Here is a 21,767-nt window from a genome sequence, read left to right as displayed (position 1 = left end):
TCTCTTTTAAATATAAAAACTTATGCACTATGTAAATAAAAGCTCTGTTTTCACAGTTGTAACATTTTGCATTTTTTTTGCTCGATGCAGAACTGCTTCGTTTTACATTAATAAACTGATTTTTTAGCAATTAAATATATCTTTAATAAAAATAGACATGTTAAATTTATTATAAAAATATTTACATTATAAATATTTGTATTGTAAAATGTCTCATGGATGATAACAGAAGAGATTTATAAGAAAAAATAAATTGAAAATAAAATTTTTTCATTTAAAGCTTTGTTTTCGAATAAATCAACTTTAACAAGTTTTCAAGCATTAGTCAAATTAGTTATTTCCCAATTTTACGAATGAGTTATCAATATGTGAAAATAAACAAAAAATATAGAATAAATTTCTTTCATATAAAAATTAGTTTTCGAGAAAATTCGGATTTGAAAATTTTTAATATATTATATTATATGAATCGATTGTACGATTTCTTAATCGAGATTCAATCGAGATTTTTATAAAAATAAGATTTTAAGCGATAAAATTTTATTTTACTATGTTATTTTATTTTTATTTGTAGAATAGCAATGTAGTGTTAGTTTATTTATATTCAATCAAGAATTAGTTAATTTCATTTGTACCTTAAAAAAGAATTTTCAAACTTGATTGACTCGAAAATGAAATTTCGAAAATGAAATAAAAAAATCTTATTTTATATTTTTAATTTATTTTTTCATGTAAAATCACCTCTTTTATGGTTGTACTATTATCACATTGGGTATGTATATAAATAGAGATAAATACAACTATGTTTAAGGTGTATCATAAATAATTATTTTAGTCAATATTATCATTTTTCAATTTTTAAATTGAAATATTTTCTAAATTAATACTTTTTTAACATAAATAAATTAATATTTTTTTTATAGAGAATGCAAATCTATATTGATTAATATATTAAAAAGTATAATTTAATTAAAATTCAAAATGACTTCCATATTTTGATAATAATATTCAGCAATAAAGAAACGATAACTATATCATATATCATCTTTGATATCGCACAATTTTTAAAATTTTTTTCCATTTTCATTGGTACAATCAGTTTTAGTGTTTAATATATATATAAAGTTAAAAAATTAGTTTAAATTGTTACAATTAATAATCTTTTTTTATTAATTTTATTATTTTTAAAATCTTTTTGTTTATTTTTTAAAGTAGAAGAGAAAGAACACAAAAATTTAAAGTAATAAAAAATAATATAGAGTTAATGTTGATGATAAAAATGCGCAAAAGAAAACGATTAATCAAAATCAGAAAATTTATAATAAAACGGGAACAGATTCATTATTAACAATTTTTTTTTAGTTACTAGATATATAGCTAATATATATTACATATAATATAGTTAAAAATGCAAATGTCAATAAAAACAAGCAATTTATTTTGGACTGTTTTGAGCAATAAAGATACAAGTTATGGTATCTGTTTTGTATAATAAAAATGATCTTAATCCTTTTTGCATTTGACAAAAGAATTCTTTATTAAAACATATTATAACAAATTATATTGATAGAATAGATTAATAATTTTTAATATTGATGTAATATATTGATATAATAAATTAATAAATGACATATTTTATTGTTTATTGTTGAAAGATAACTATTTCTTGAAGTTGTGGATAATTTTAAATTTAAAAAATTTCTCGGAAATCGAAATAAAAATATATTAACTTAATAATTATTAATTATTGTGTGAAAATATATATTTTATTTCAATTAATATATTTTTTTAAATATTAAATCGAAATAATCATTTTATGAGCGTTTCTTTTTTAATTTCATTAAAAGTTTTATAAATAGATCTTCATAGTGCATTCAATTATAAATTATAATAAGACACTTGATGCTACCCCAATTAACACTGATTCGATATAACACAATTTTTTTCAAAATTGAAAAAAAATTTTAAATTCTATGACTGGTATAACGTAGTTTTTATTATCGACAATTGATTATTTTTTTCTTTCTTTGTATATAAATTTTATAAGTTAAAATAAAAATAACTTAAAATTAAAAATAAAATTTTAGTAATGCAAACTTTTTTAGTCGTATATTTTTTTATCTTTATTTATGTACTATATGCTAAGATAACTTCATTTAGCTTAGTTTCGTTTAATGTTTTATTTCTTAACAATATATCTTGAATCGCGCACATAATATATGTTTTGTTACGTAAGAGAAACATATTTAATAAAACTCGATTTATTTTGGAAAGAGAGTAAAAAGAGAGAGATAATTTACTTCTCGATTATATTGACATAAAATTGTTTATTGTCTTGATCAGAAGACAAGAGCGTTGCATCGCATTATGTCTGGCAGCAATTCGGTAGAGCGCTCTACCTGTGTGTACTCGGTGAACCACGACCAATTAGCCGGAAGCACATTCAAACCATTAGCTCGAAATGAATTCGCGTTTAGAATTTGCTTCAGCATAGAAGGTCGATCGGTAAACTGATCGGTAAATTCGATTTCCGGAACGCTCGACCCTAGATTATTAAACTTATCGATCGAGCAAGCTCGACCATCATCTTTCTTCTAACGAATAATTCCGTTTTTTCTCTTTATCTCGTTACCAATTCTATAAAATCTATCTATCTATTTTACCGACGCGATGTTTCAATCGGTAACGATTACTTTTCAAAATTGCAATTGTTTTAACCGCTCGCTTAATTCTCGGATGGGATGCAATTTAGTTTTGCGTGGTGTTTGTAATTGAATTTGAATTTGTCGTTAGAACATATAGCAGTATCGTTAGGAAACCACATTATATTCTCTTGGGTACAATAGAAGCCTTAGTCCGATCTGACATACATTATACTTGTCCCGTTTACTAATGTTGGCAACCGCGTAATTGCATGGACTTTCTCGTGTAACGTCGCATCGCATCGATACAATTCTCCTGTATCTTACAAGAATTCGTCTTATGCTCTAACGATCGATTATTTTTTATAATCAATGTAAATATTAAGTATTCTTTTTTCGAATATATTATTGCTAATATCATCAATTAATATTAACGCATAATATACTCGATTTAAAAATTCCTTCATTTGTGTGAAACAAATCTTTTACAAATTTTTTTAATTTTTGTTTGGAGGGGAATCGTATACTAACTTATTTCAATTATTTTTCACTTTTTCCGCCAATACGCAAATACTAATGTTTTTTTTTTTAAGCAACAAATGAATATAATAATTTTTTGTAACATATGGAATCACATTTCTTCTGTATTATTCTCGATATTATAAGATATTCATTAAGATATATGTATCATATATGTTTTTCACTCTGTTAAAAATTTATATATTTTTGAATTGATTTTTTATTTCTTATCTATAAGTAAATGATTTTATTCTATTATGTATATTATTTATTCAATATTATAATATATTTATATATTTATTCAATAAAAAAACTCTAGTTTTATAATATAACATAATATAAAATGTTTCCATTTATGTTTGTTGTATAATAAGAATGTTGAAGAAATTTAAAAATTAAGAATTTATTAACTAATATAGTACAGAACAAATTTTTTTATCTATAAAATCAAACTGTTGAAAATTGAAATTAAATGAAAAGATATGCATTTAATCTTTTTTCATTCAGTTTGTAAATTATCAATTCATATCATTAAATTTTAAAAATAATTTTCCGACTTTTTATCAAGTTCTATTTATAATAAAAATACTCTCTAAATTTTTGATTTTAGTTCGAAATTTAATATTTAATAAAAAAAAAAGAAACTAGAGATTCTTCTTCATTCAATTTCAAATTTCGAATTTAAAGAACAATTGATAATGATTGAAAACTCAACAATAATTTTTCACATACGTATACGTACCTATACAAAATATCGGAATAACAATGAGTAAGCTAACTCGCTCAAAAGGAAAAAGTAATAAATAAAGGTAGACACGCGATCACGTTGCTTATTCCGATCCATTTATTCATACCTGATACCCCATTCGTTATCCCCTGTAAACTTTCGACGAGAAGAGAAAAATTGTAACTTGGTTTTGCGGTTATCCTTTCTTTCTAGAGATCCCGGGCAGATGGAGGAGGCATTGTCCGCACGGGCAGATAATGTCTGAACCTGGTTGCAACTTAGTGTCCGAGGGAACCGCCGGAGAAAACGGAAATACCGTGTCTACTGGAAAATGCGTTTGTGGACCGTCGGTGCCTTGGTGTCCAAACGAACCTCGTCCTTATGATTATTCTACCCGACACGAGTGCAAGCTCAATTTGGCCGCAAAGATGAATTACGGTAAGCTCGCATATATGTTTTCCTCCTATTCTTCGAATTAGTCGACTTATATAGGATATTCATCGTCATCTTTTTAAATCTTTCCGAGAGTTTTACGAGAAAATATTTCGAGTAAAATAATAATTAATATTTAATTTAAAAAATGAAAAATTGCGATAAATTTATTTCAAAAAAATATTTATTCGATAAAAAGTCGAACTTACTTTGTTTTTTTAAATATTTTTGAAATTATAAAATTATAATTGATGTTAAGTGATGAATTCAATGATTTTCAAATAATCTTGAATTTTATATTATTTGTATTATAATTTGAAATTAAGAATAAATAACAATATATTTACCGATATATTTAATTTTGTATAAAAAAAGCCAAGATATTTCTAATTTTCGTCGATTAAAATTTTTTTATGAAATTCCACAATTTGTAATAAGATAAATTGAATATTTTAATGCTTTAAAAACTCATATATTAATATTCCCATGAAATTAATAATAAAGTTTCTAAATTTGAGATTATTTTTTTTTATAGTCATAATATAGATCTCTTGTTAAATTCTTGATATCATCTTATACATCACTGAATAAAATCTTTTTTATCATTACAATTTGTTGAATCGAATAATTTTTTATTCGAGCATTTTTTTTATATTAGTTTAAAAAATTGTATTTGTATTATAATCTATCTAGATATTAGATAGAAATAATAATAATCCTTTAGCAAAATTTAGATATAAAGATTCACGGTAATTGCTCGCATTTCATAAGAGTAATGAAAAGAGTGAATAAGAATTGAATATACAACAAATTCTTATAATATTCCTCTCTTAAAATTCTTAATCAAATTAAATTCCTTAATTTCTCTACATTCCCTCTTTCTTTCTTAACATTCGATCAAATCGAACGCGATCACATTGTTAGTTTCACAAAACTCTTGCGAGTAATCGTATCGATGAATTATTTGATCGTAATATATTCTGTTCTTGTTATTAAATTGGCTATACATTATATACATATATATGATATACCGAGAACAGTCGACTTTTTTTTACTTGTTTCACTTCAACGATAAAGCGTTCACGAGTGAAAGAAAATGAGAATCATTAAAGTGGATGAAGTACGTGAAAGGGGAGCAGAGTTGAAATAACGAAACTGCGGCAGTTGCCCGTTAATGAAAAGAAAACATAAATAGTAGAAGAAGAAGGAACAATGGCAACTAAGAGAAGCGAAAGGTCACGAAGGTGAGGAGGGGTAGACGCCGCGGCGGCGTTAATGAGAAAAAGACATAACTAGGGGTACGTCTCGTGACGTAACTCTCACTCTCTTCGCTTCTTTCTTTTCTTTTTTCTTTCTTTCTCTCTTCCTTCCTTCCTTTCTTTTTTTCTTTCTTAAAGTCACCAAAAATAACGCCTGCGAAATTTACCTGGGGATACAATGAAAGGAATAATAACGCGAAGAAAAATCGTGGAGCTGCGTTGAATCGAGGCATGTTTACGTGGGAAAGAACCGTTGTCCGCCATTGTCCGATCTTCGCGACTATCGAATAAGTTTGCGATAATTACAGTTAGAGGCTGTCGAATTATTGCGTATATAGAATCGATAGTTAACTCGTCTTTTCATTGAGCCGAACTTTCAGTAGTCTATTCTAGCGTACTTTGGCGTTGAGCGTGTAACGAAGTTGTTAGCGAGTAAGTAACAAAAGTAGTTACCTGCAACGGTGCAGAAAGTTAAATTCGATTCGTCGGGTAAAGTTTAATCGTGTACGTACTTTCAAGGTGGGAATCAGAAGGATTGTTCTTTTGTGGGGTTAAGTACACGAGTAAAATTTCGATGACTAGCGTTCAAGTCAAAATCCATCAGAGAAAGGAATAAAAGAACCAAGCTTGCTTCGGTTTGTTTTTCCGCCAACAGTTTTCAATTTCAGAATTATTGCAATGTATGTACATGCGTATATATATTTATACGTATGTAATACATTTTACAATCGTTTTTAAATGGTTATTGTGGGTTCATTTTTCAAACATCTGTATTTTCTTCTATTTCCTACGATATTCTGTTACATTACTGAATCTCTCTTTTTATGTTTGTCATATTTCTTTTTTTTTTCTTTTTTTCCATTATTTCTACATGTGCAGGTTTGATTAATGAGTTAACATGTACCTACCGATATTCTTTGCAACGTACACAGGAAATCCTGTTCACGTTCTGAATACAATTTTGACATTTAAATTAACTTTATTAATAACCTTAGTTTCAGCTTATATTAGTCTATTGCTTTAGTTTCATTTCCTGTCGTATACCAAAATTCACTTTCCATGTTTCTCAAATTAAATTTCAAAGTAATCAATGTTTAATTCATTTAAACAACTGTTTAGTGAAATTTTCAATTTTATATATTCTGGAAATATTACTTATTTAAAAACAGATAGATAATCTTTTAATAAATTTAATATCTATTAATGGTTTTTTTTAGGAATCTATTACGAAGTCATTGAAAACATATCAAAAATATATTTTTAAACATAAGAAATTATGATAAAATGAAAATAAATAGGGGAAAATAAAAATTTCGATTTTGAAAAAATATTTTGAAAATAATGCAATTATTTTTTTATTGACTAATTTAGAACTATATTTATTTTAAGATTCTAAGTCTTATATTTAATAAATTATTAAATTTTTATAAGAACTCATCATTTATTTGTGATGATTGAAGTGATATTAACCCCTTATAGAGTTAGTTATTACTGCATTGGAGTAAGTTGTTATTGAAAAATATAAATAGCTTTTTAATTTAATTTTCTAATGAAATAAAATAATTTCATTGATAATATTTATCTTTCGAGTTTTAATGAAAATATATTATTTTTAAAAGAAATTTAAAACAATATAATATATATATATATATATAAAATATTTAAAAAAAATTAAAATTATTAAAAAAATATTTGAACAAGAATTGTTAGTTCAAAAAAACTTTTTTCTAGATCAATTTTATTTTTTAAATGGAACTATATAATTTTGAATTAATTTGCATTAATCAACTTATCTCTATATTTCCTATAATAAAATTATAGATTTCGGAAATTTTAATTTAAAGTTTATAAAAGTTTATTTTTCATATCATAGCGGTACGACGTAGCAGGTCACATCTTGGAAAAGACGTATCTTAAAGAGAAACTTTTAAAACGTTTTTAAAACGTTTCGATGCCAGCTATATTAATGTTTAATAAAAAATAGATTTCAGTTAAATTTAATTTGACATTCATCTTTATAGTCCTGTTCAGACCAGTTCAGCATTATAAAATGAAATAAATGATGATATTATTTTTGTTTAAAACATTTTTTTCTATCTTCTGTAATTCTGTTCATTTTTCCATATCTTCTGTATTGTATGAAATATTTGACCTGAAAGATTAAAATAGAAGATTAAAAGCGAATCAATCATTATAATAAGATGGTCTATTCATTATTATCTCCGTCGTTTTATTCCGTAAAAGTTATATGGATAAATAATACATAAATAAGCACTATTTGGTATTTAGTTATACATAAACGCCAATATTTATTGCAATATATGCAAAACTTAGATCTATTTGAATTTTTGTTCACTAATTTAAGTTAAGTCAGATTTTTATAATATAAATCGAGAAATCGTAATTTTATGTTAATTTTCTATTTTTATTATCGAATGTTTATTTTACTAAATTTTAGCTTTATATAACATAATAAAAACATTAATATTAACAATAAAAAAAAATTACATTCGTCATTTTACCTTTTCATTTTAGTTTAATTTCCACCAAGAAAATTCTTTTTAATATTATTAGAAGAATATTTCAGAATATTCTGTTTTGTATTTTATATATATTTTTCAATCATAAATCATCGAACCTCGATGTATTAAACTTGTTCTATATTTCTAATATCTTGAGTTGTTATGTAACAACTTTGAAGAGGAGCGAATTTATTACCGTATTTTATGCTTCGCCTTTTTTCTTATCAATTCAATTACATACTTATTTTTGAATTTATGAAACGTGTTCTTATTGCTTTACAATCAATTGTAATCAATTGCATTTACAAACGATACTTGTGTTTTTTGAAATATAAGAGAAAAAATTAGAACGAATATTACCGTAAGAAGAAGAAAGTATATACCTATATACTTTCTTCTATGCACTCGAGTGAGCAATAACTTGATAATTGGGCCATTACACGAACGGTTTATTGATCGCGAAATTCAATTTAATCCCTTTCGAAGATGTGGTCAGATATGAGTTTGCCACAACTACAAACTGTACACAAAGGAATATCTCGGAATGGAATGTCATTGAAATAAAGGTAAACATTTTTATCAAATCGATACAACGTTCATTTCTTTTTTTTTTGAATAATAATATGCTTAAATTAAATTTGCAAAAAGATAGATATCGTATAGATATTATTGATTTCTTCTTTTTTCTTAAGAACAAAATTAGGTTTCAAATTGATTTATCGTAAATTTAAAAAATTTAAAAAGCGATAAATCGATTGATTGATCAGATCGAAATGTAATTGTTTATTTGCAAATATTAATATCAAATACCACCACGGTTGTCCGAGTAGGATTAATCAGAGAATTTCGTGGTTGATACTTCCGGATAAAACTTTACGTTTATTTAGGATCGCATCGATGTACAAAATTTACTTCCCATATTAGTCTTTTGGTAATCCATTTAAGTATTTGCATGATAAATGTTCTCAAATAGATGAAATATTGAGTTGTTCAAATATGCGGGAGTAAACTCATAATCTGTAATATGTTCATATACATGTATATATGTTCATACACATATATATATATATATATATGTATGCATATCGTAATAACAGCGATACGTCAGAGAAGCACAAATTTTCGACATACGTACATGTATACAGGATATCACAGATTTTAATGGCCGAACGTTGTCGGTATATTATAAGTCTAAATAAAAAAAAATAATTTTATAAATATATAAATATAAGCGGTTTAAAATTTATTAAAAAGTTATGATAAAAATATAAAATGCGAACAAAATAATAAACTCTCGGCTTATGTTACTGAGATTAGTAATAATTTATCTTTAGTCTATTCGTGCCAGTTAAAATAAAATAAAAATAAAATTTGCAAGAAAATAAATTCTATTTTCAGTTGCTATCAATCTTTTATTTTAAAAATGAATATGTTAAATATTTTGAAATGGAAAATTAACTTTCATCTTAATTAATCTTAACTAATTTAATTTCATAGGTTGGTGGACTATAGATATAAACAATTAAAAATATATTATTAGCAATTTATCTTAGTGATAATAAAATAATAATGTCACGATTGTGTTATTATGAAATATTAACTATCTTTCTTTTACATTTTAATAAAATACTAAAATTATTTCAACTAATTAAACATAAATTATAATATATTTATAAATTTAAACAAAATATAACAATTGTTTTTCTAATAATAAAATAGAAATTTTAATTTTTATAAAAGTAACGAAAAGTATAGATTTTAGGATTAGATTAAAATAAAATTTATAATTAAATATTAAAATTTAGACTCTAAAAAATGTATATGTAGAAAAACTTTTTAAATCATGTAATATAAGTTAATTAGTCTCGAACATTGATTTTGATTTGAATATCTGATTTCATAATTTTAAATAACTTGTATATAAAATAATGTTGCAATAAGTCTAATAAACAAACTTTAAAATATTTATTTAACATTTTTTCTACTAAATATATAAAATAAAAAATAAAAACATAAAATGTTCATAAGAAAAAACATTTACTTGTCATATATTAGTTAATTTTTTGATAAATGTTAATAATTCTTCTATAATAATTATGACATCAGAAATAAATAATTAACGTAGCAGTTTGAAATCACTTCCTTCCACCATATATATTTTCACGATAAAATAATTTTATTAACGATTAGTCACCTATTATTTATTAATTTATTTCAATCAATTCCTATTTAAATAGTGATCTGTTTCAACATTATATCTCATCCGCTTATTATTCCTTTCATATTTCATATTTTTGTTATAATTTTTTTAATAAAACTTCAAACGATCCATGTTTATATATAATTTTTCTCTTGTTTAGACATATAGAATACAGGTCGTTAAAATTTGTATATTGAATTAATTTTTTTAATATTTTTATAAATTTACAATAGAACATTGATTATTCGATTGTACAACAAATCGAAGTTTGATTATACAATTTATCACAAAATAAATAATTTAAAATAAATAAAAAGATTTTTTTATTTCTGTATTGATTTTATTTTTTAAATTTACTTTGAAAAATTTATTTTAAAAGTATAAAGTTTAAAGTGACAGTAATTCGATCTTTTATCCTTAGATATTTCTAATATAATAAACGACAAAAATTCTTCTAAAGTTTTGTTCTTCTTTTCTTCTTCTTCTTTTTTTTTTTATTAGATATTATTAATTCGATTAGTTCAAAAATTGTTTGGAAGAAAACGATCGTTAGTCGATTTAATCTTGCTATTTGTTTGTACAATCATCGCGTTACGCAATTTAATTAAAGATATTGTGAAGCATGGAAAATAACGATTTAATTGATCTGTGTCGAGGATGTTTTGTTATAGCGAGCAGCTCTTTCCTGGATTGATATTTACCAACTTGTGTTTCAGATCTCTTTAATTCTGGAAACACGGAAAGCGACGATATTCAAGGTGAGTCATTTTTAGTTTATTTTGATAGTTTCTGGAAAGAATTTAATGCTTATCATTTAATTATATATGTATATATATTAATTATATTTATAAATATATGAATACGCTTATATTAACGAATTGTATATTATAATTTCAATTATATTTGGATTTTTATCGCTGTATTTCAATATTGAATAAAAAAGAATATTTTCATAAAAACATATAAACACTTTATAATAATTTCATAAAATATCATAATAACCGAATTTTCAACATCGATTATTTCCATGATAATAAAAAAATTGTATTATAATAATAAAAATATAATAAATAAAATGAAAATTGCATTTCTCTCTTGTTGCAATATGGAAACTTAATTATTTTGTTATTTTTATTCCCATATTATGATTTCCAATTATTATCGTCAATATCAAAGATTATTGTATGTTCGTTGATATTCTATAATATATTTACTAACAAAATAAATTTATTTACATATTTGTTTTACAATTTATTTATTATTACTTGTTATTATCGTATTTGTTATATTTTTGTTTTTGAAAATTATATATATATGTGTGTGTATATTTATTTTAATGTATAAAAATATTATTACATAGTACATAAAGTCCTATATATTAAAAAGTTAAACGAAAAAGTCCTATTATTTAAATATATAACAAAGTAAATCGAATACAATAAAATAATATTTTTAGAATTTTTTCTTTTAATTGAAGCTAAATCATTAAAATATTTATATTAAGTATATGTTATACATTTTACATTCGTTATACTTTTATAATTTATAATTTTTTTTAGATCATTAATTTGAACTCTAATACGATTTATGGATAACTTATAAAGAGAATAAAATACATATAATTTTAACAATAAAAATTAAAGAGTATTCATTGCTACTATCATATATTTTGCATAGAAAATAAAACTTATTTAGAATTTATTACAAAACTTAAAAGAATAAACTTAAAAGAAATTTATATATGATAAAAAAAAGGATAGCTTAATCGATATCAATAAATTTTTAGTATCGAATTCGTGATTTTTAAAAAGATTACACATGAATAATAATATTGGCAATAATTGTTAAAAATATTGACGATTGTTAAAAATATTCTCAATATAATTTTATTATGATTCCACTTCAATCTTTTCGAGAGCTCACACGATTAATAATATTGATATTGACAATATTATTAATGTTAATTGTATCCAGTCAGAGAAATATCGAATTCATCTTTGCTAATAAACTTAATTGCAATAATACTTTATATACAAATACATATATATATATATATATATATATATATATATAAATTGAAATGCTTAATCAACAATGCCTATATTTTAAGAAGTTAAAGAATTAATATTATTAAATTAATACTATAATATTATAAAGAACTTCATTTACATTTTATATAAGAGCATTTATTAGAATAAGAAATAATATATATATATATATATATATATATATATATATATATATAGATTTTGAAACATTTTTCCTAATGGATTAAATGAATTTTTATATTATAAAAAATAATTGGTTAAAGTTCGAACTTAGAAAAGAAAAGCAAATATTAAATCTTTATCAAATAAAGATATAATAATTGGATTATTATGATTTATTGAAATAATTTATTGAAATAAAATTTGTAAATAAAAAATTAAACAGACGAAATTATATTTTAATGTACAAGAAGTTTAGGATACTTTTAGAAAATTAATTCTAAAAACGAAAATAAATATAAAAGCTAGTATACAAAAATGTCAATTAATGTTTATTTATTAAATTATAAACAATTGAAGTTCGCGTTAGATGAAATTCGAGGTAAAACCAGACAGAATTATTTCACTCTATCTGTGTCTTGCTTTGTCTAACGCAAATTTTAATTTTAACTGAAAAAATAAATCTCAACCGACATTTATGTATATTCTTTTTTACCTTTTGTGTTTGTGTTGGCTTTTAGAATTTATCTTCTTAAGATGTTTTATAAATATATTAACACCTTGTATATATAACAAAGCGAAGACAATACAATTTCTCACAAAAATATAATATTTTAACGGAATAATGCAAGCGTTTATATAGTGTATAAGAGACTACTTTGATAAAATAAAAAATAAATATTAGGATAAGCTAATGAGATAATTAGTTGACTAACAATTGACTCAAGTAGTTAAGTTTGTTATATATACGTATTGTTATCGTCGATTTATTGAAGTATATGTGCGTACTTAATGGCGGCGACCAGCGAGTCTCTGGCGACCAGGAAAACATGAGTGATTTACGGATGATTCGCTGAGGGAAATGCATTGAATCGAATACATTATTCACACACCACAAGAAATAGTTTTAATTTTTAAGAATAATTTTTCTTTTGAAAAAATAGATATAAATTTTATATTCGTATCTATATGTGTAGCAATGATTTTAATAAATTTTAAAAAATTCGTCAAATGATTTAACATTCTTACGAAGTTGAAAAATTTGTCAAACATTTTTTTCACATGACGTTTTTGCAATGAAGAATGCAATCAATATTTCTTTTTTTTTTTTTGAAAAGAATTTTATAATTAATAATTTTTTTGTTAGCCATTTTATTTGAAGATTTCTATGATACTGATTTCTAGTTTTCGAATAAACAAATTTAATCATGATTTCTAGTCACTAATTAACTTTATCAGTAGTAGAACGTTCAGTAGAATGAGAAAAATAAGTTGAAAACTTAAAAAAATTGTAATCTTTATCCGTCTTTCATGTCAATTTATAATGCACTTTTATTGCAAAAGATAATATTATTTATAATATAATTATATATCTATATATAATGACAAAATAAATAACAAAAGTATGTGAAAATATTTATTACAAAAATATTTCTTATTGTGTTTGATACATTTTCAAATCTATTGAATTCAGATTTCTATATATAATTGCTGCATAATAATTATGTATTCATTAAATAATACGTATCTTTAAATTAATTAAACATATAGTTTTTTTTATATTTATATTAATATTTGGAACTAAACAAAAGAAAGAGAGATGTTATGTTCGTTCTTTTTGTTCTTTTCCACATCGTAAGATAAAGTTAAGAATGATAGATCAAAACAATGCGAAATAAAGAACACATATCAATGAAATTTTCTGAAAAATTCAAATAATCTATTATATAAATTTTTATTATTTTCAATAATTACTTATCTTTTCATTTCGTTCATATTTTATCATTATATCAATTTGATATATGACAGACACATTAATTGTAAATTGAAAAAATAAATGATAAATGAGAATTAATGAGAAAAAAATGACAAAAAAAATAATTCAAAATATATTTAAAAATTATAAAAGTTGTTTTGAAATCTATGCTGAATGGAAAGCAAAATAAAGAAGAAAGACAAAAAAAAATTTTAAATTGATATATTTCTCATAAATTATATATGTATATATTATAATTATAATTTTCCAAGTATATCATTTTGTTATATATTTTCCGAATTAATATTGAATATTTAGCTGTAAAAATACAAATTGAAAGCCATTGCTTTGAAAGCTTCCAAAATGTGATAGTTTTACAGTTCGATCTTTTTATGTTCTTATTCTGGATTGATGTTCTTTTTCATCATGACGAATATAGTACATATATTCGTGGAAGATTGATTAATGATCGACTTCAATCACAATGGTTTACTAATTTATCGATCTGATTTTTTCTCGTTTTAATTCGTTTTCTCGGTTAAATTCTGTTTTATATAATATACACATTTTTCGAACTATATCATTACCAATTTCAAATTAGTATCAAATAAATCGTAATAATATTCAGTATCACATATTTAAAGACACAATGAATACAATATATTTCGATCAATGAAACATTCATTTTTTTAAAAATAATTTTAATCTCACTCGTTGTATGTGTAAAAATTCAAACAAATAAGCGGTACAATACACATACACTGCGAATATCGAGCCATGCCGAAATATACATAAATAACAAGATTTTTCATATACATAATGTAAATAGAAATTAAATTTTTTGAAATATGTTAGACTTTATTACGTAAAAATAAGCATCAAAAGCAAATACATTTATTACATGTACATATTTTATAAAAAATATTAAATTTCTGGGGTATACTATCTTTTTATCACGTTTTGCATCTTAAGTAAAAAGTTATACAAGTAAAATTAATTATAAATAAAAGTATATATATTCATTGCAATGATATATATATATAATGGATCACAGAAACTAATTTATTTTTTGTTTTATTTAAATGATAAAAAATATTTACAAATTTTTTTTTATATTTTCTGTTATAATTATAAATATATTTTAAATACCTGCAATAAAACAATTAACTTCATTTCCAGAAAATTAAGTAATAGTTCAAATTTTTAAAAAACTATTCCAAACTAGAATCAGAATGGAAGAGAAAAGATATATTCTTGTACAGCGGACGAACTTAAGGAAAATGCATATAGTATCCCTAATTGCAAATTATCAATATGAAGAATTGAGCAAATTTTCTGTCGTGTAAAATAAGAAACAAGAAAGTAAGAAAGAAAGGAAGGAAGGAAAGAAGGAAGGAAAGGAGGAAACCAAAAAGAATAGAATAGACGGTCAAGTCAAGAGCATAAACAAGGAATGAAAATATACGAAGGTATGGGAAAATGTTGGCGGGAGCCGACCAGGTGGTATGTTAGATCAGATTCACAAGACAGAGGAAACTAATTCAATTTGTTAGGCAGATGGGTTAGTCTTTTGCGAAACAAGAACGAAAGAGCAACAATGCCGATAAGAACTTCCCTTTTTAGGCGAAAAGGGGAATGTTAGTCTCTTTCATGCGGTATATTACAGTCAATGAGAGAAAGGAAAAAGGAGGAATGGACGAAATAACAAAAGAAACTCTCTAAATATCGCGTAACGCTCGCAGGAGGGTTAGATATTGTATCCTTTTTTTTTCTTTTCTTCTTCCCTCTTTCTTCTTTTTTCTTTTGCTTAATATCTTTTTTCTTTCTCTTCTTCTTTTCTTTAATCTTCTACATTTGTACTTTGAAAGTTTGAAAGTTTTCGAAACAAATTTCTTGATAATATTATCGGAATTCGTGTAATTCTTACATTCTATTCTAGATAATCAGAAATCGAAGTGTCAAAATTGATCAAAATGTAAAAATAAAACGAATAATTAAATCGTTTCGCTTACAATTAATTAAAATTTGAAATATTGAATTTTAAAATATTGAAATTATAACGTTTTCGTTATTTCATATGAGTTTTTTTTCTTTCACATACATATGTTATCACAAATTCGTGTAAAAATCAAATTTTTTTTTTTAATACAATCTATAAAACATTTTTAGTTTTTTATATTAAAAAAAGAGATTGAATCATTGTTTTATGGCCGAAATAGGCAAAAGATTTGTGTATCCAAAATATTGAATCGATTTAACCCTCCTATTATATTTTTTTGATTATTTGTGATAAATTCTTTTTTTTTTGTAAAATTATGAAAAAATAAAATTACTTAAAATTATCTGATTTATTAATATCAAATTAATATCAATAAAGAAAATAAATTGTTTATTATACAAATAATCAAGAAATTTTTTTTAACAATTCTATTTCAATTATAGGTAATAAGTATAAAAAAGCCTACATGAAAAAAAAATTAATTTATCTGATATATAAATTTTTTTGATATTTTTTATGAAAAAAGAATTTATTTTTTTTCATTTGTAACAATGTTTTTTTTCGCTTGTTACAATGTTGAACAATATTTTCTAAATCTATATTTAGAAAAATTTTTAATTCTAAAACAGAAATAGATTTTTATATTTAAAACGATTTTCAAAATTACGTAGTAGTTTTTATATATCTTGATATATTATTTTTAATAAATCGTTATTTAATAAAAATTAAAATTCTTAAAAAAAAATTAAAGATTTTTCAACAATAAAAAAATAAAATAGATTATCTTAATGCATTTTTATTAATTTCATATATTCATATTATTTAATCATAATATTTATCAATATTGAATTATGTTTTATATATATGTTTATTATTCTTATTTTTTTATTCTTTTCAAATTATCTTCTTTATCTCTTTCTCAAAGAAATTGTTGCTTTTTATTAATTATGTACAATAAAAAAATTATACAAATTCATTGATTTATTAATCAAATATAAAGAAAATATTTTAACATTTTTTGTTGATCAAAAAATATCATCCTCAGTGAATGCATATTTGAGTCTTATAAAAAAATTATTTATTAAATGAAATATAATTATTGACTAATTGCAATATATTTGCAATGTAATTAGATTTTTCCTTTTTCAGTGGTAAAGTAAAAACAATTAGTTTAATTCTAAGGCTCAATTGATGGATTATACTCAACATTTTTCATTATAAAAAAATATTCAAGAATAAAAATATCAATTGATACGCTAATATCGATTATAATCACATAATCATTATTATATTCAAAAATATGATATTGAAAAATTTCTTCTGAATGTACTCTTTTGAAATGATTATTATAATATTATAATTATTAAAATTGTCATTGTATCATATCTTGATTAACTTTATTATTTGTTAATATCTATGTATTAATATATTCAAAGTACTCTACAAAGTAAAGATAAAAGTAAAGACATATTCTTTCTATTAAATTTTTTTTATTAGATCAAAGCAATTTTGTATTATAAAAAACTATATCCCAGTTTAGAAAATCGACGTATATGATAATATGATTCCCTTTTATAAAAATATATAAAAATCTTATTATTGTAAAATTCTTATTCTGCAGTTAATAAGTGCTTCAGTTGAACAAGCAAGCTATTAAAAAAATGGAAATGATGTTAAAATCTCACTTTATCTTTTTCTTATAAAAAAATTAATATTTCTATATTATATTTTTAAAAATGGTAAAGATATTCATTGCTTGCAGGAAGTAATAAAAAATGTATCAACTTTAATAATTGAGAGATTGAAAGTAGCTCTTTTGATAGTCTGAGAATAAATACAGCACTGAATACTGTTTACTGTTGTTTTAGGGATTATTTAGATAGTAATGCGAAAAGAGACTATTTTATTAAGTGACTTGTGGGCTATAGTTTCATCATATAAATAGAAGTTAGCAAGGCTATTTTACTTGAATGAATATAAAAATATAATAAATCCAAAATTAATGTTTATAAAAAGTTTTGCCTGGAACTTTGGATAGAGAAAGATTTTTTGGATATCAAAATTTTAATTTGTTCATTTTTGCAAGTTTCATTTTTTGTTAAATTATAATAAATGATTAGTGTGACATTGTTTATTAATAATTTCACATAATTAAGTATCATATATCAGATTTAAAGATTAGATTTCAATGATTATTTTAGTAAAAATATTTTGCAATTGTATAATTATTTATTTACAATTGTTTTTGTTAGGATATAAAAAATACTTTCATATAATATAATTTTTTATTAGAAGGATATATATTCATATATGCGTGTAAAAAAATATATACAATGTATAAAAAATATTTACGAAGATGATATTATAGACAATTCAATCTACAGGAAATGATATGGAAAGTTTGAAAATGGAAATTTTCATTTAAAAGATGTATCTTATACTGGATGTCTTATCACCACAGATTCTGATCAAATCAATCGATAATTGTCATTTAATAACATGAGATATTAATTAAACATTAAATATATTTGTCTCAAAATATATATATATACGAGATCTCGAATTGCTCTAGATACTTGAACACTGCATAAATTGAGTGAAAAAAATTTAATCAAATTCCTGATTTGCTACTAAAATGACATAACAGAATCATTTAAAAAGATTTGTTATAATTAATAATGAAAAATGCATTGTTTATAATATGGAAAAAGATCATGTTCTAAACCGAGATTGCTAAAATAACTAGAAAAAAAAAAAAGAAAAATTATGTAAGAGCATTTGGTGAATGGTATTATTAATTATTGTTTTCTAATGAAACAATAAATTCAATCAAGTATTGCTCGCAATTAGCAAAATTAAAGGAAATAATTGAGAAAAGATCAAGAAAAAATATTGTACACTTACACGACATCGCAGCAAAAATTTAGTTCAATTCTGATCAATTCTGATTTGAGATATTCTAGTGCATATTTAGTTCGGATTAAACTTTCCAATTTTCACTTATTTCGGTCATTGCAGAATGTTTTCAATAATGTAAAGTATTCAAATATGTATAAAAATTTTTTGAAACTTTATGGAAAAGATTAAATCCAATAAATTTTATAAGAAAAGAATTCTTCTGTTGTCAAAAAAATAAAAGATATATGCAATTGATTAAACTTATATATAACATTTTTAATAAATAATTATACAAACAATTAAAAAATGGAATTTATATTATATTATTAAAAAAAAATTCCAGTTTTCATGTCTTCTCATTTTTCAATTTTTATCTTTGACTTTTGTCAATCATTTAATATATAATATAATGTACTTCTTCAATATTTGATACAGATTATAGCTAAAATTTTTCTAAAATATCTATAATAAAAATTATGTGATATTTCGGCTTTATATTTAAAATTATTATCACTTTTCGATTCATTTCATTTCATTTCATTTTAAATATAGATCATACATCCTTTTTATATTTAAATCAGGAAATAAATAAAAGCAAAAACTTTTGTTCCTATTGCAATGTGATTCACGGAAAATATTTTATATGGAAGTCTATTTTTTCAATTCATTCATTTATTTGAATTAGATCTATTCTGATATTTGCCTCGTTTATTTATTGGAAGCGAAAAAGAAATACACAATTTTTAATATTTTTCAATATTTTTTAATAAAATTTAAAGAATCTGAATAAATTTTAATTAAAAATTTTATTAATTATTAATGTATTTATATTTCACTATATTATACATTTATATTTCAATATATTAATAATTTATATATTATGATACATAATGTTTTATTATTTTTTATATTTTCACAACCAAGTATCTCTTGACATGAATCCAATTTGAGAATATTTAGAATATTGATTTAATACACTTGTATACATATCACCGGTTATCACATTAACTGATTTAAAAAAAGACATTCTGGATATTTGGCAAAATCACTCAAAAATAAAAGATATGATAAAACAATACATATGGAAAAAATGTACATTGTAAAAAAAAGGAAGAAAATAAAATTATTAATATGTATATACATACATATATAGTATTTAATAAAAATAACAGTTAGTAGAATTTAATAATAAAAATTATTAATAAATTTTATTAAATACAAAAAAATGTTAAGAATTGTGAGTGATTTTAATTTTTTGGCAAAGAATTATAATATTCCGAGAATTATATGCTTTAACAATTTATTCACATGCTTTTTGGATATTCGGTATAAAGATGAGAAAGCATTCCTATAAATTTGAATTTTCTCTGTACTTATTTTAATGATATATTATTGAGAGCAATTATTGAACATTATGAATTTTCATTAAATTGTTTCATTAATATATTTTGATTATTTCCATTACTCATTTTATTAAAGTTATTTAATATTATTTTTCTCTTATCTTAATAGTTACAGAATAGTATATATTATACTTTTTGCAATAACAATTTGATTTAATTTTTTTTACTTTTACTTTTTGATTTTTCTCTGTTAATAGTAATAGGTCTTCTCTTCATAATAAACTTTCAAATATTTTTTTTCCATTTAGATGAATTAACAAATCCATAAATATTTATTGTTCAAAATTATTTTCTGATTTTAATCTTACATAAAACGGTCAATCTTATAATGCAATATTTTAAAACACGATTTTGATAAAATACAATGCAAAAATTATGATAGTTCTTCATATAGTTAATAAATAAAATTAAATAAGCACGAATATTTCCGTTACACACTGTTTTTATTAACATTGATTTGCTTAACACTATTTCAATTAACACGAAAAAAATCATTCATAATGAAAATAAATATATACAAGAAAGAATAGAAGAAAGTTTAGTACTGTTTATATGTGGATAGATAGCTTAGTAACAACGTGATTGAACGTGACCACGAATAATTAATATACGATGTAATTGTTTGTTGTTTTATGCAAGATGAAGATAAGTCCGGATTTACATTCATATTGTACAAAACAATAATGGATGCAGATTTCAATTTTGTAATAACTCGCTCACTTGTTATCGGATTTATTAAACATATATTAAATGATATAGAATTTTCTTTTTTTATGTATATTATATTTCATAACTAAAAAGCTGTTTAAAATGAGACCATATAGACTGTATTCGTTTTGTTATATGATCTTTAATTCTAATCGATTATTTTAAATATATGGTTAACAATTATATGCAGCAATCGTTTTCTCAAAGAATAACAATTTTTTGATATTGCACTATTTGTATTTGTATTTGTATTTGTCATTTGTATGTTTTTTTTTTAAATATTAATTTCTTAAGTTTAACCTATTCAAGAATAATATATTTTCTTGCTAACAATAAATTATTAACATAGTATTATTATTTTACGTAAGCACCAAACATTTATTCAAACAAAATTTTGTTGAATAATAAATACCAATAAATAAGAAAGATTCCAGATTATCAGAATAAATTAACTTGTCCAGTGTATTTGTAATGGACAAGTAAATAAATTAATAA

The 21,767-nt window shown here is 22.5% G+C and overlaps 1 protein-coding gene and 1 long non-coding RNA gene across 2 annotated transcripts in view; one reads left to right on the top strand and one right to left on the bottom strand.

Annotated features, from left to right (window-relative positions):
* LOC108003597 (cysteine-rich motor neuron 1 protein) overlaps window positions 1–21,767 on the top strand; it is a 262,593-nt gene that overhangs the window by 25,578 nt on the left and 215,248 nt on the right. Inside the window, exons 3-4 of the mRNA XM_017065951.3 lie at window positions 4,102–4,326; window positions 11,018–11,059. Coding sequence (XP_016921440.2) covers window positions 4,102–4,326; window positions 11,018–11,059 — 267 coding nt within the window. The remainder of the gene's footprint in view (window positions 1–4,101; window positions 4,327–11,017; window positions 11,060–21,767) is intronic.
* The window catches only part of LOC133666142 (uncharacterized), a 171,464-nt gene that overhangs the window by 25,579 nt on the left and 124,118 nt on the right, over window positions 1–21,767 (bottom strand). The window lies entirely within an intron of this gene.

The sequence above is a fragment of the Apis cerana genome, linkage group LG1, assembly GCF_029169275.1.
Source record: "Apis cerana isolate GH-2021 linkage group LG1, AcerK_1.0, whole genome shotgun sequence".
NCBI lineage: Eukaryota > Metazoa > Arthropoda > Insecta > Hymenoptera > Apidae > Apis > Apis cerana.
This window is presented reverse-complemented; position numbering and strand designations above follow the sequence as displayed.